Source organism: Neovison vison, chromosome 14, assembly GCF_020171115.1.
Source record: "Neovison vison isolate M4711 chromosome 14, ASM_NN_V1, whole genome shotgun sequence".
Classification (NCBI taxonomy): Eukaryota; Metazoa; Chordata; class Mammalia; order Carnivora; family Mustelidae; genus Neogale; species Neogale vison.
The window spans coordinates 21643469-21658302 of record NC_058104.1 but is presented as its reverse complement, the minus strand read 5'-3'; the positions used below and the strand labels follow the sequence as shown (position 1 = coordinate 21658302).

Sequence of the window (14834 nt, the reverse complement as noted above, 5' to 3'; positions counted from 1 at the left end):
TGGCTGCCCGTGGATACGTTTAGAGACTAGTGAAGACGGAAGGCCTGGGATTGAGTTGGGCTGGGTTCTAAATTAATCTGGCTGGGTCACCTTGGACACATTTCTTAATCTTTCTAATCCTAAATTTTCTGAAGCAAAAAGGGGCACAATCATATTTTACACTTTTCTTGTGAAGATGAAAGCAGAAAGTTCACGTGAAGGGCTTAGCGGAATGCCCGTCATAAAGTAAAGGCTCAATAACCATGAGTTAATATTAGTATTGTTACTATTATTATTTTTTTTTTTATTTTGGGGCTGGGCTAACGTAGGACCAGTTAAGCACTCACCCTGGGTGCAAAATTTAAGAGGAGGTGGCACCAAACCCCCCCCAGTAATCAGGATAAATCATACTTCACTGTAATGTTTTAAAAACTTAAAATTAGGGCGCCTGGGTGGCTCAGTGGGTTAAGCCACTGCCTTCGGCTCAGGTCATGATCTCAGGGTCCTGGGATCGAGTTCCGCGTCGGGCTCTCTGCTCAGCAGGGAGCCTGCTTCTGCCTCTCTCTCTCTCTCTGCCTACTTGTGATCTCTCTCTGTCAAATAAATAAATAAAATCTTAAAAAAAAAAAACTTAAAATTACAAAAGTTCACGATGAACAGACTCTCAAACTTTAAGCAAAGAAGGACTGTGTTGAGCATATCGCCCCCTAAGGTAAAAATAATAATAATAATAATAATAATAATAATAATACTCGTCCTGTGTTAATGAAAATTTTGCTATTTTGTTCACTGTCAATTTTTCCCATTAATTTTGATTTTTAAAAATACTGCATTAGAATATTATTTTTCTCGACTACCAAGAGTTTTTTGGAACCTCTTAAGGTTGTGTCCAAGGTGACTTTCTCTCTCGCCTGACCCTCATCCCGGCTTTAATTATCCTTCTTTTAAGTGATTCCTCCAGAAATATTAGAAAAGGCCTTTTCAGAGCCACATGGAGCTCTGAGATCCTGGAGGGGGAGAGAGAAGACATGACACACTTTCGCAAAGTGTGTCAGTAACACAGTGACCTGTACGTGCACTTTCTATCAACTGAACTCAGTCCACTGACACTTTCTGTATTGGGCAGAAGATAGAAGAAGCCATAAATTAATTTAGGCTGCTACCTTAATTACAGACACCAAAGGAAGTTCTATCAATTACCTAAAAGTAGAACAGTGCAGGCCTGATTTATGTATGTTTCTGCCACTTAAATCATTGTTTTATGAATTCTACACAATTACTTCCATAAAACCTGCAATCAATACATCAATTAAAACCACGCCACCACTGCTCGCCCTTGAGTTTCATAAAAGTGAATAAATGAGGAAGTGACTCTGCATTTTGATAACCTTTAGCATCCTGAGCCTGTGATATCAGATCTCCCCCTACCCCCGGCTCCATGGTCAGGAATGAACATTTAAGGGGGAATTAACAATCATCTTCCTTTTACGTTAGGACTTGTCCTCACATGGATCTCAAGTTCATCTGTGGCTTCTGTTAACTGTGGGAAAATACACTTGCTTGCGCTGATAAGCACATGAAACATATTTCTGCTGGAAAATGCTTTTTTTTTTGCCTGTTGACAAAACTGGTACATTTGTGCCAAGGCACTTGTCCTGGACTGAAAAGTAGCCCGCCCCCCACAATTACATGTTGATCCCCTGACTCCCAGGGTGGTGATGTTTAGGGATGAGGTCTTCGGGAGGTAATTAGGTTGAGGTAAGTCTTGAAGGGATTGGTGTCCTTATAAGAACAGACCCCCAAGGGCTTGTTTTCTCTGCCCTATAAGGATGTTGTGAGAAGGCAACCAACCATCTATGAGCCAGGAGGAAAGCTCTCATCAGAACCAACCATGCTAGGACCCTGATCTCAGACTTTCAGCCTCCAGAAGGGAGAAAAAACAAATTTCTGTTGTCTAAGCCGCCCCCCAAATCTATGGTATTTTTTTATGGCAGCCCTAGAAAAATAATAGAGTGCTAGGGAATACTTGCTCCTGGCAGGGATCTTGTGACCTAAAGTGGTGTCTAAAGCTGTAACGAGAGAAAAGATGGATATATTTGCCTGCTTATTTAAAAATGTATGCTGGAACATAAGCAAGATCAAAGGCCCCAAATAGAGAATATTTCCAACATCTATGCTCTTCACATGTTATTCCCCCTAATGAACAGTTCTCTCTCAATCTGAATTAAAAATATAATAAAGATCAGTTCAGAGGATCCTAGGGGAAGGGGGGAAAACTGAATGGGAAGTCATCAGAGAGGGAGAAAAACCACGGGAGACTCTTAACTCTGGGCGACAAACTGAGGGTTGCTGGAGGGGAGGTGGGTGTGGGGATGGGGTGATTGGGGGATGGGCATGAAGGAGGGCACGTGATGTGATGAGCCCTGGGTGTTATATACAACTGATGAATTACTGAGCAATACATCTGAAACTAAATAGGTTTCTACTATCTGTTAGCTAATTGAATTTATATCAAATCAGAAAAACACCAAAGAGAAACGGGCCCATGTGTCCTGGAAATCCACAAGAAGTAATGTCCACAGGCCGATTAAAGTAGTGAATCTTATGCTGTCACTAGGAGGAAGGCAAACGCAGAGGAGAGGGGACTGAGAGGCTCTGCTTCACCCATCCGATTTTCAAAATTAAGAAAGAGCAGAATACGAAGGCGCTGGCAAGGATGTCGGGATGGAATCACCAATCCCGTGTTTGGGAAGTTAGATGGGGGATTTGAGGCACTGGAATGTCACGGTATATGTAAAGTTATTTGCTACAGGCTTTAGAAAAAGAAGGTAGTTTGAATGAGTGTGGACTGGGAACGGCTATAGGAGCATCCACACCATGGGACAGCGTGAAAATACCCAGACGGCTGAATGGGAGGGATCCCAAATCTGCTATCAAGTGAAACAAAATATGATTAATATGTGTAATGCGTGCATAATACATGTGTGTAACACGCCCCTCTGTATACAATCAAATGATGAATACTCCCGTTTTATGTATGTATGTCCTTCCTTGCATTATTATGAGAAAATGTAGAAAGATACTTCCCAGGCAGTCAGTATGGATAACTTTAAAGGTGTCTGGTTTGGGATAAAATGGGGATATTATTACATCATTACACACATATGTGTGTGTGTGTGTGTGTTTATTTGCATGCTTCTCTAATTACAGGAAGCACATGTTAGACTTGTAATTTGAAGTCTATTCATAAAATTGTAAAGAAAACAGAATTCAGGAGGTAACATTGACCTGCTTTTGGAAGCATCTACTTCACGTGGACATAAGGATCAGTGAGAGCTGGCTTTAGCTAATCCAAATTAGAAATCAGGCTCCCTTCACGGCGGGAAGCCTGCTTCTCCCTCTCCCACTCCCCCAGCTTAGTGTTTCCTCTCTCGCTCTCTCTCTCTCTCTGTCAAATAAATGAATAAAATCTTAAAAAGAAAAAAAAAAAGAAAGGAAGTGACTTTGCCACTCATGGAACTGTGAATTTACCTCTTGGTATTTCAACTAATAAAAAAATGGAGGTAACGTTTTCCTTTGGAAGAAAGTTGACATGTTCTTTCCATTCCTAGTTCTAGCTGGAGTTTTTAGATGGTGAGCACGCAGTGTAGGCAGATAGCACTCACACTAAAGCAGGTGCCTTTCCGCCAGACAGGAGGAGCCTCCATCGCTGGCCCTGGGAGGGAGAAGGCAGTGAGCGAGCCCACTAGCTCTGCCCCAGCATTTAGCAAATCCCTCCGTTAAGAGGTTAGATGTGGGCTCTTCAAAGCAAACGTGATGCTCTTAAATTAATTAAAATTATTTCAAAACTAACAAAGTTCATGTAATTACTCTAATTCATTTCGTTGATGAAAAGTTAACGTTCTTAAGACAAAATTATGAATAGTACATGTTTTCCATTCTGGCATAAGGTGATCTTGCCTAATTTTCTGGAGTTTTGCTTGGACTCCATTTGTGTGCGGAAAAGCAGGCAGGTCCACTTCACACTCTGGATGCTAGTGTTGTTCATCGGGACATGTGAGAGGATGTGTGGTCTCGTGACACAAGTTGAATTGGGGTTTCACACTGGGATAAAGGTCTGGATGGTGGAGAAAAACAGGCCAATTGCAGAGGCATGGGAGAATCTGTAGGATTACACTGTACTGACATGGAGCTGTGAGTGGAAATCTTTCTCTTAATGCTTTTGTGTCCTCAGTCATATTATTAGGATGATTCACTTAAGTGGGGGGAAACCCATTATGTAAAAGTGCATCTTAAAAAATAGATAACCTCAAGTAGGAATTATTTTCATTACAGAGGAATTCAGCAGGGTTCCTTTAAAACCCATCTCCCCTACTGCATGTAAGGGTATTATTTACAGATGATTAGCTATTTGGCTAGGCAAAAGGGCAATTTAAGTTTAAAACACCTAAGGCCAGTTAAAGATCCATGGGGGGAGAAAAAAAAAACAACACAAACCCAGGAATAATCATGGAAGTCAGTAAACACATAGGATCTGATTTACAAAAGTGTAATTTATACACAGCCTTCTTCAGGAGTACAACTATTAGAAAACCATGAGAAACACATATATTTTCAAGCTAAAAAGCAGGCGCATCCTGCAAGGTTGCTGAGAAGTAAGGGATCCTCAGTTTTTGGGTAGAAAGCTAGATTCTTAGCCAAAGAGGACAAACCATTCAGGCCTCAGAGACAAGAGAGGTGGCTTTCAGCCATGTGTATGAAACACTCAGAGAGGAGATGAACCTCGGTGGTCATGTGTGTGCCCCAGTGTGTGCCCAGTGTGTGTGTGTGTGTGCATGTGTATGACAGAGAGAAAAGAGAGACAGAGACTAAGCAAAAATGACCCTCCAGGTGAAGGCAGGATTGTTTCTAGAACATATGACTTTGTACTGGAACATGTATCTTAATCTGGAAGAGAAAACCTACAAAGAAGCCAGCTAACCCTACAACCCAATGATTGCATTACTAGATGTTAATCCCAAAGATACAGATGTAGTGAAAAGAAGGGGCAGATGCACCCTAATGTTCATAGCAGCCATGGCCACAATAGCCAAACTGTGGAAAGAGCCGAGATGTCCTTCAACAGATGAATGGATGAAGATGTGGTCCATATATACAATGGAATGTTACTCAGCTATCAGAAAGGATGATTACCCAACTTTTGCATCAACATGGATGGAACTGGAGGGGACTATGCTGAGTGAAATAAGTCAAGCAGAGATAATTATTATATGGTTTCACTCATGTGGGACCTAAGGGAGGAAAAAAACCCAAGAAGCCAGTTAATGGCAAACAGCCCAGACTCAAAAGGTATTGCTCACTTGGAGAACTAAAGCAAAAAACCTCAGCAGTGTGTCTCAGGGAGGAATGGATCATCTTCACACCTGGCATTGTTGCCTTGAGATGGAAGTGATCAACAGCTCCTTTGGCCACCCAGGTGAGGAAGGAGAAGCCTCAGCATTGGCTGTTCTTACAAAACACTCACTGAGCTTGTCCGGACGCCATTGCTTAGGGATCAACACATGAAGGTTCCTATTGAAAGAATCTAGGTTTCTGTTTTGTTTTGTGATGGGGTAGGAAAATGAACTATTCATTGTTGTTTCCTTTAACACTACTCTACAGAAGGACAGTTCTGTAATATTTCTGAAAAATTCCCACCAATGGTGGGGGGGTGATTAAAATGCAATATTGTGAAACGATAGAATATTATGAGGCCCTCAACATATTTTCATAAAGTACCCTTGACATGATAATCAGTGGAAATAATGGGATGAAAAATGTGTAGGTACTATGATTGATTGTGCAATTTAAAAATGAAGGGTATTGGACACACATTATACCGTTTCTATAATTATTATAAATTTTCACTTTTAAGCTCAGGGAAAAAAAATGTATAAACAGTGAAGAGATACTGTCATTTTGGATTGTCAATAAAAAAACAGACCCTTTACATCTGCGATCAACACGCTTTTTCTGTAAAGCGCTGGAATGACAATATTTTAGGCTTTGCGGGCCACATCTGTCACCATCACATGTTGTCTTTAATTCTTGCTTGTTTCTACAGCCCTTCAAAGAATCTAAGACCCATTCTTAGCTCATAAGCTTTAAAAAAATAGGCTGTGGGCTGGATTTGGCCCCTGGGCTATACTTTGCTGGCGGCGCTATACTTTTGCTTTCGCCTCTGGGTGCTTCCCCTATTTTAATATGAAGAATTTGTGATAGAGTCCCACATTTCATATCGATAACACACACTTCCCCCAAAGCTGCCTTAGAATGGTTATACTGATTCAAACCCACCCTTATTTGGAATTAATTTGAACAGAGAACCGAAATAGAAATGTTTATTTCATATGATCCTTGAGAGCTGTGCTTTCCAATATGGTAGCCACTAGCCATACGTGGCTAATTAGAGTAACATTAATTAACATTAAATTAAATAAAAAAGGCAGTGCCTCTGTCCCAGGAGCCCACATACTGGACAGTGCAAATACGGAACATTTTATCTTAGACAGCTCTCTAGGACAACGATGTCACAGAATAAAACAAAATAACCCTCTGGAACACAACTGTGGTCAAGTTTTGGATTGCCAATGTTCCTCCAGAAAATACCATTGATAGAGAAGGTAGGGGAGAGAGACAAGGGAATGACCAGGATATTTAGGGTCAAACGAAGCCAGAAAAGCAGTCCATCTCTGAATAACTTCCCAGGTTCAAAAACCAAATCTACCATATTGTGGCTGTGGGATCCTGGGTTATCACTCCTCCTCAGTACCCCCTCCCTTCCTCTGCTGTAAAGCAAACATTATAATACCTACCTGGTGCAGATTTTGAGGATGAAACAAGGTTGAGCGTGTAGAAATGCGTACTAGCCTCCTAATTCTACGAGCTACGTGCACACACATTTACACCGCCCGAAGGAGGCCATGGCCAAACATTTAGAAAGAACAACTTCTTGCCAGTATGGCTGGATGCTGGCTTCTCGGGGCACAGGAAGATACGCTGTACTGAATGTATGCCCAACCTGCTCCTGAAGATGCTACGCTGGTTGGGAGGAATACCCGGGGACCCCCATAGCCTGGCACCTTCAGAAACCCGCAGGACTCTCAGAGTCTTGTTTTTGGTTTCCTGTGACTGCTTCTAGCCTGTGCCCCCCAGCAAAGAGTTTGGTTTTTCTGAGCCTTTGGGAATGGAGACGCTTGATCTTGGCCCTCAGGGAGGATTCCCCTCTGTCTCTCGTCCTCCGCCTCATCACATCCCCATCACGGCTGCTTTTCATCATCCCCCCACCCCTTCTCTAAGCTGGTCTCCAGCAGCCCTCCTTCCCTCGTCCCCACACTCACTGCTGAGCACTGATCCCACTGAAGACCAGCTTCATAGTTATGGGGGATTTCCTAGGGTCATGTTTTACAGCCTAAGAAATAGATAAGAAGTTCTCAGCAGTGGCTGGGGGTCTTTCTGAGGAGGGGCAACCCAGCTAGGGGGACCATGATGGAATCCACGAGAACTGTAACTGTTTGACCTGTTCTGGGAACTGGGGTTGCGGTGGGGCATTTTCCACCCCAGAGCATCCATCCCAGGCAGAGAAATCCTTGGTTTTTCCATGTCAACATTGTGATCTATCTTCTGCATTTATTTTTGGTTTTCTCCCCCTTGCACTTGATGACTATGTTCATATCTACCAAAGTGCCTTTTCCCGTTGTTCCTCTACCCAGTTAAAAGGGGGAGAACCATATTCTTCTCTTGCCTCCTCCTGCTCCCTGAAATCACATAGCAAAGGGCAGAACAGGCTTGCAAATAAGTCATTATTTTCCACCATGAGAAAAGGGTGCCCAAGCACATTTTGTCACGTGAGGGGGCCACTTGGATGGCCTGTGTGTGTTCCATCAATTATTTTCCTGTGAATTTGCAAGGCTGTGATAGAAGGCAGGCAGTGAGCTTTAGCTCCACACCCCTCCCCGCCATGCGCCAACCCCCAGACCAACGTCCCAGGTCCCATCCATTGGACCCGATCCTGCTGGGTCTTAACAAAGGATGACGGGGACATCTGGGAAGTGAGCGTTCAGACGTAATGAGCAAAGGGGTTCGATGCTAAGGTGACAGGGAAACACAGAGACATGCTTATGAGAACCAACCTCATCTTGCGGGGAGCCACAGGGAGGGTACAGCAGAGAGGGAGGGGAGGAGGAGAACTTACATGGCAGGGAAGGTGATTGGACTCAGATTTATGTCACAAAACAAAGAGAGAGCCACGACAGCGGGCTTACTTGCGGAAGTATATACAAGTGAACTGGGGGCACTGTACATGGAAGATCCCTCCTGGTTTGCCTGGCACAGCAGCACCGTGCCTACGAAAGAGAGAGAGATAGCTGGTATCTGGTTTGGGAACAGGCACGCTACACCTGAGAGATCGCGGCAATGCAAACAAGAACTGCAGAGAAATGAAAACACAGCCACACCCCCGTGCATGTGGCGGGGACACCCGGGGCAACCCCCTGGCTTAGCCGAAGGGAGTCAGGAGCCCGCCCTCCAGCCCTTCAAGCACAGGTCACACCTTGTCACCTGGGGTTCCCGTATTGGGAACCTGGCCACCCCAGGACCCAGTTTCAGAACAGTGATGGTGGCAGCACGGCATACACCAAAGGGGGCTTGAGAAATACCGGCGAGAACTAGATGACAAGCCTGGCTCGAAGCCCCTTAGTTGTGTGATCTTGGTAAGTCACTGTACCTCTCTGTGCCTTGGGAGTCCCATCTGGAAAATGGGGCGGATATACCTACCTCCAGGGAGGGCTGGGGATCGTATGGCTAGAGATGTGCCTGGGGCAGGGGCTGGCACGTAATCATCACTCAGTAAAGGGGAAGCATGTGAACTGTTATGTTTGGAGAAAACTTTTCCTCCCCTGCCACCACGCCCTCCCCCCACTTTAGACTGTCTGAATCAGTTCTTCAGGGAAAGGACAAAGTGCGGCGGGGAAGAAATGAATGCAACTTTCACCCTCCATGTGACCCACCCCGGACCCACATTGGGCTTAGGGTGAGACCATCATTGGCTTCTGCGTATCTCGTTTCTTCCCGAAAGCTCTCAGCTTTCCAGCTGGAGAGGCTGCCTCACCAAGCAAGCCTGCACTGCAGATCTGACTGTCCTCTGCCTGATTTAAAGCAAAGGGCACCGGGCTTATCCTGGCACAATGGAATTTTACAGCAGAGAGGAGTGGTGGAATCCTGAGATATGCCCTCAGTCTGTGATGTGTTTTGAACCACCACCCACTCCAAGGGTGAGCAGGGTCAGAAATCCGCAGGGTATCAATTCTCTCTCCCACAAAGCTCACACTCAGACTTTGAAAAGACTGAGAGAAACTTCTGAGGAGTTGTCAGCCCATTACTGGTGATGGAACTGTGTTCCCTGTGGCTTCCATTCACTTGTTTCCATTTGGTTTTGGGTTTTGGAGTCTCTGGCCGTCACCAAAACTGGAACGCTCCCCCCGTGAGAAGAAGCCTGCCCACATCATTGGAGACCTCACCCACATCTTCGGAGCTCACACACACCTCTGGAGACCTGCTCTAGGACTTGCTAAGGGGTTCTACAGCCCTGTAGGAGCTTTCCCAAGGTTGACAGAAGCTTAGTAGGAACTTGTAGAGTGAGTGGGGGTTCTGTCACACAGAGAGGGATTTCCACATGAACCATGAAAAGATAGCCATCTTTCCTGAACTAAAAAACCAAACACAGTTCCAGAGGTGGTCTCCATGACAGCCGCCCCCCCTCCTTCAGGACAAAGCTAGAATAGATGGCCCCTATGAGGTGGGCTGAGAAGGTTTCTGCAGATTCCTTTTCTACCAGTTGCTCCCGGTGTTTCCCTGGATTTTGTACATTATTTCCAGATAAAGCAAAGATGCATGAAAATCCCTGAGTGGTCCCTCCATCACCATCTCAGCCGCCCCCCCCCATCCATTCTTTGACACGGAGAAGCAGCCCATGGACAGAAGTTCTATCTGAAGGAATGTCCCTTGGTTCTTCTGACATTTACCCTGGTATCCTGCGTTTCTAGCTGGAGAAGAGCCCCCACAAAAGCGTGGATATAAGAGTAAAACTGACTGACCTTCCCTTGGTGGTAAATGTATTCAGAGTCTGGTTGGGTCTGAGTCACGATCAGCCTTTGCTACATGGATGTTTCTTTCTTCTATTTTATTTAAAAAGTTTATCCCAACATACAAGATGGGACTTTACATGGTCTTATTTCTTCTTGGTAAGTATTTCCTGTTTTGGCAAGAAACTGGCATAGCTTGGTAATTAATAGCAAACAAATGGAACACCAGCCCAGGGGGGTGGGGTGGGGGGTCTGAAATCAACCAACAGGAGTGGCACACCCACCCCACGGACACGCCCCGACACCCACCCTGCTTATCAACAAGTACTTCGCCTGACTTTGCAAAGGCCATTCATCCCCAGGTTCTCGCTCACTGCCACAACCTTAGACAGAAAAATGAACGTTTCTATAGGATACACAGAGAGCTGTCAAATCAGCATCTTCTAGGTGGGACCTGTGAGAAAACTCAGGGGGTCTCTCATGTCCACCCCTGGATCGAAACCACTTTTAAAATGAAATCTGAAGTTTCTTGGGGGGGGGGTACCTTGGTTTCAAAAGAAAAATGGCATAGTTGTAGCAAAAATATATCCAGAAGGACATTTTGGTATTGTGCAGTTAAAACCTTAGGGTCAATTTTCAACACTCTCAGTGCAATTTAGAGAATCCCATTGGGACACAACACAGATTCCCTCTAGGAAGCTAAATCCTGGCAGGGCATAATGAAGCTTTCCTAATGCTCTTATGCTGTAGATCCTGAGAAACTGCATTGAAATAACTTCTTTGGAAGCCCTCTTTGTAGTGGGAAAAAAAAAATTCTTTATGCAATAATTCTGACCTTTGTAAAACAAAATCTATACTGTCACAGGACTTGCTTTTTATTTTACCTAAAAAACATTCTCTAATTTAATTTGCAAAGTACTTATTGTATGTTCTCTTAGTACTTTGTGACCTTTCCTTAAGAGAAAGCTTTGAATTAAACAGGAACAAAGAGGCAGAGGAGAACACTGTAACCTCCAAGCATTTTTTGGGCCGGGGCAAGTCATGTGTGTTTGTTTAAAGAAGTCAGTCAAATAGATAATAGGGTAGGAATAGCAGCATAAGGAGCATTTAGAAGGTCATTCAAGGCACCTTGTGATGCAGCTTTCTAATGAGTCCCTTGCATTGTGTTTTCTATCCACACCCCATCCCCCCAAATGGTCTCATTTGCCTCCAGCTAGCATGAACTGTCTGCCACTATGGTGGCATTCTATACTTCTCAGACTTCTGTGCCTTTGCTAATAAAGCAATTTTATTCTAATATCCAGGATTTTGAGGGAGGAGGGGGGAAGGGGGCCTTTCCTCTTTATAATTTAAAGATGGCAACTGTGTTCAATTTATACCACTAGCCACCATTCGCTAGCCAGGACAGACCGGTCATTCATCAATTTCCAAGTGTCCTTTCCTTTTTATCCTGGAACCCTCAGAAGCATTCTTAACCCAGCTTCTAGGCAGTTGCTACTGTTTGATTACAGTTGGTGGACAGGATGAAACCTCTACGCCATTCCTGCTCCTACTGTTCGGTTAAACCATAAAATTGACCTTTTCACGTCAAATAGGATTGAATATTGGAGATTTCAAGGGATTTAATTTTAAAGAAAGGCCCCGCTGCAATATGTACTGTGTCTTTTAGAAGTTGCCTCTTTTCCCAGTCCCTAGGAGCTAATGGATCACCCCCTGCCTCCTATGTGCCCATCCATTAAAAAAAAAAAAAAAAATTCCCTAGGCTCACCCGGGGGGTTCAGTCAGTTAAGCCCCTAACTCTCAATCCTGGCTCAGGTTGATCTCAGAGTCATGAGTTCAAGCCCAGCGCTGAGTGCTACTCTGGGCATGGAGCCTACTTAAAAAAATAAAAATAAAAATCTCCCTAGCAGATCCTTTGCCACACTCTACTGCAACTTTTCATTTACATTTCGGTCTTAGCCACAACGAGCCCCTCTTGAGTCAGAGCCAAACCAGACTCATCTATTCTCAGCCCCTAACAAAATACCTCTTGGAAGGTTTTACAAATACAATCGAGTAATTATGTTTTTAAAGATCTCTTCCTTTCTGTTTTCTTGGCTAAAAATAGTGCTTTGCCTAGCCAATTGTACTGGAGGGTACCTTCTTCTGCCCCTTGTTGATTGCTGGGGGTGTGCATGCCTAAAGTCCGGCTACGAGCCCTCTCTATGGGATTCACTTGCTTCCTCCTCCTCCTTCTCTCTGGTGCTTTTAAGGTTGACTCAAGCAGCTCCACATGGAATCTGTGTAGCTCATATCCGTGCCTGGTAGGAGCTGCCTTCCCGTGGCTCACTGAATTTCGGAATAATCAAAGCCTTTGCAAAGTCTGTCACGCCCTCATCAGCATCCCAAATTCCGGCACGATATCCATGGGGCCATTCCCCGGCAGGATCGGGAATCTTCCAGCTGTGAGAAGGTGAGCCCAGGTTCATGTGCAGATGGGGCAACCCAACACTTTCTTCTTGACTGGAGACTCCCCCAGTTCTGGGGATCATTCCTGGCCCCTTGAGGGGCAGGGAGAAGCCTCAAAGGGGTGATTCCTATCACAGACAGGGGAGAGGAAGCATCCAACTTTGTACTCTGCTGCCAACTCTTAGGTGAGGAAATCAGACTCAAACCAACTGGAACAACCGTGCATTTGCACACCTGTGCCTTGATGAAGGGTAATGCTTCTTCCTGGAACCTTCCCCCCACCCCAGATAATTCCCTTCTGGACTCGGCTACAGCTTCTTCTCCTAGAAACCAGATCTCTTTGCCTTTATCTGCCAAATTCAGCTTCTTTCCTCTGCTTTTCTAAATTGTGTTGTGTGATAATCTGTCGAGTGAGTGTCTTCGCATGGATGAGGTGAACTCCAAGGGGGGTTCATCCAAAAGAAGTTCAACCCCATGGGTTCAGGGACCTCGGTGGGGAGGCAGGGGGGCCTGAAAAGAGGAACCAGAGGGTTTTGGACGAGCAGCCATGTTGCGCTTGCAGGAAATAAAACTAGAATGCAAGAGGAAAAGGAAGAAGAGAGGCTCTTTTGAATGCCCGCCCTTCCATTTAGTACCGAAGAGGCAGATCTCCAAGCCAGCCCAGGGTGAATGACTTGGCCCATCCTGTATTTTCTGAATTACACACACACACACATCAAAGAAAAGGAAAAAAAAAAAAAAAGAAGAAGAAGAAGGAACAAAACATGTCAAAGAAACACCCCAACCGCCTAGCAACTGGGAGTGGCTGACTCACTTCGTTAGCTCCAAGAGGAAGATGAGTTAGAACACCAGGAGAAGAATGCTCTTATCGCTACTAAATGGAAAAAAAAAAATTAAAGGCGTGAAGAAAAACCACCACACCTCATGAATTTTCTGAGAGCCAACAGGGATTCGGGAACCCCTGTTGTGGAAGGTTCTGGAGTGTCAGGTGTTATCTGAGCCTCTTCAAGCATCTGTGTGCTGATCCCGAGTCCCTCGCAAGCAGAGCCTGTTGCTGGGGTCCTGCTTTCCCAGTGTCACTAGGCCTGGTGACTGCAAAGAGGGCTGCGGGGAGATACCCCACAGGCAGGTGGTGAATCGATGCAGGAGGCCATCTCCGAGTTACTCTGTCATGAGCGCTCAGCTAAGAAGAGGTGACCTGCGAGGGCAGCTGTTCATTCGGCAAGTGAGTCTTGGCCTCTATCACATGCCAGGCACTGTGTGGGTTCTGGGGTGCGCCCGCTGAGCCCCTGTGCCCTTGAAAAGAATGAAACGCTGTCTTTTTTAGTGCTCGTATGTTCAGGAACAAATACATACACAAGAAAGGGAACAAAGGAATGAGTCCACAATGACCCCCAAATCTGACACCCTATGGTTATTTACTTTGCTTGCTGAGATCCATAAAACTTACAAGTAATTTTGGCACAGTATTTATGAAACATGACTATTATGACTGGCAAAATAGTCTATTCCATAATTCTGTTACACATTGCAGTCAAAACAAAACAAAAAAAAAGGTTTCATAGTGATAGTAATCACTAGGAAAAAGAGTACTTTCATTTTATTAAAAAAAAAAATTCATTCAATCCGCACATTTTTACAATGCATTTGTTCCTCCCTAACTAGAAGGGTCAGACAGTATTAGTCTCTCTTTAGAGATGGGGAAAAAAAAATGGCACAGAACAAAGATGTGGTTTACGAAAAGCTCTATCACCAGTCAGAGGCGAATTTTGGGTGAGAAACAAAGTTATGTAGGCTCCTAGAACACGACTCATTTTATCAATGACTCTTTCCTGCCTTCACTGTTGGATGATGTTTTAAATATATTTTTAAATTAGAATAAAATGAGGAAAACTTTGGCCATCATTGAAAGAACAAGCTGGGTTACAGAAGACTTCTTCCTAGGAATGGTACTTCCAGAAAGGGGTGCCCTCAGCGCCTTGGGGTTCTTACAACCACCAGCGTCACCTAGGGTATCTGTTCAACACAGAACGCTAGGTCCCACTCCCAGAGTTTTGGACAGACTCCAGAGGTCTGGCATGGAGTTGAGGAGTTGCATTTTCAACAAGCTTTCGTGTTGTCGGGGACCACACTTTGAGAAACACCGGAGGAGAGCCGGTCCCCCTAACCTCAATGCTGTGGGTTCTTGCCTTCCTAGCACTGGAGGTTTTCAAGGCCTGTGAGACTTCAGGAATCCACTGGGAAGCACTGAAATGAGTTGCCTTCAAAGGCTCCACCCCCTAAAGA

General features: G+C 44.7%; 1 protein-coding gene across 14 annotated transcripts in view; it reads right to left on the bottom strand.

Annotated features, from left to right (window-relative positions):
- Window positions 1-14834, bottom strand: part of RBFOX1 (RNA binding fox-1 homolog 1) — a 1452832-nt gene that overhangs the window by 70354 nt on the left and 1367644 nt on the right. For all 14 annotated transcript variants that reach the window (XM_044233296.1, XM_044233305.1, XM_044233301.1 and 11 more), the window contains one exon: window positions 8283-8363. In XM_044233296.1, the coding sequence (XP_044089231.1) occupies window positions 8283-8363 (81 nt within the window). The remainder of the gene's footprint in view (window positions 1-8282; window positions 8364-14834) is intronic.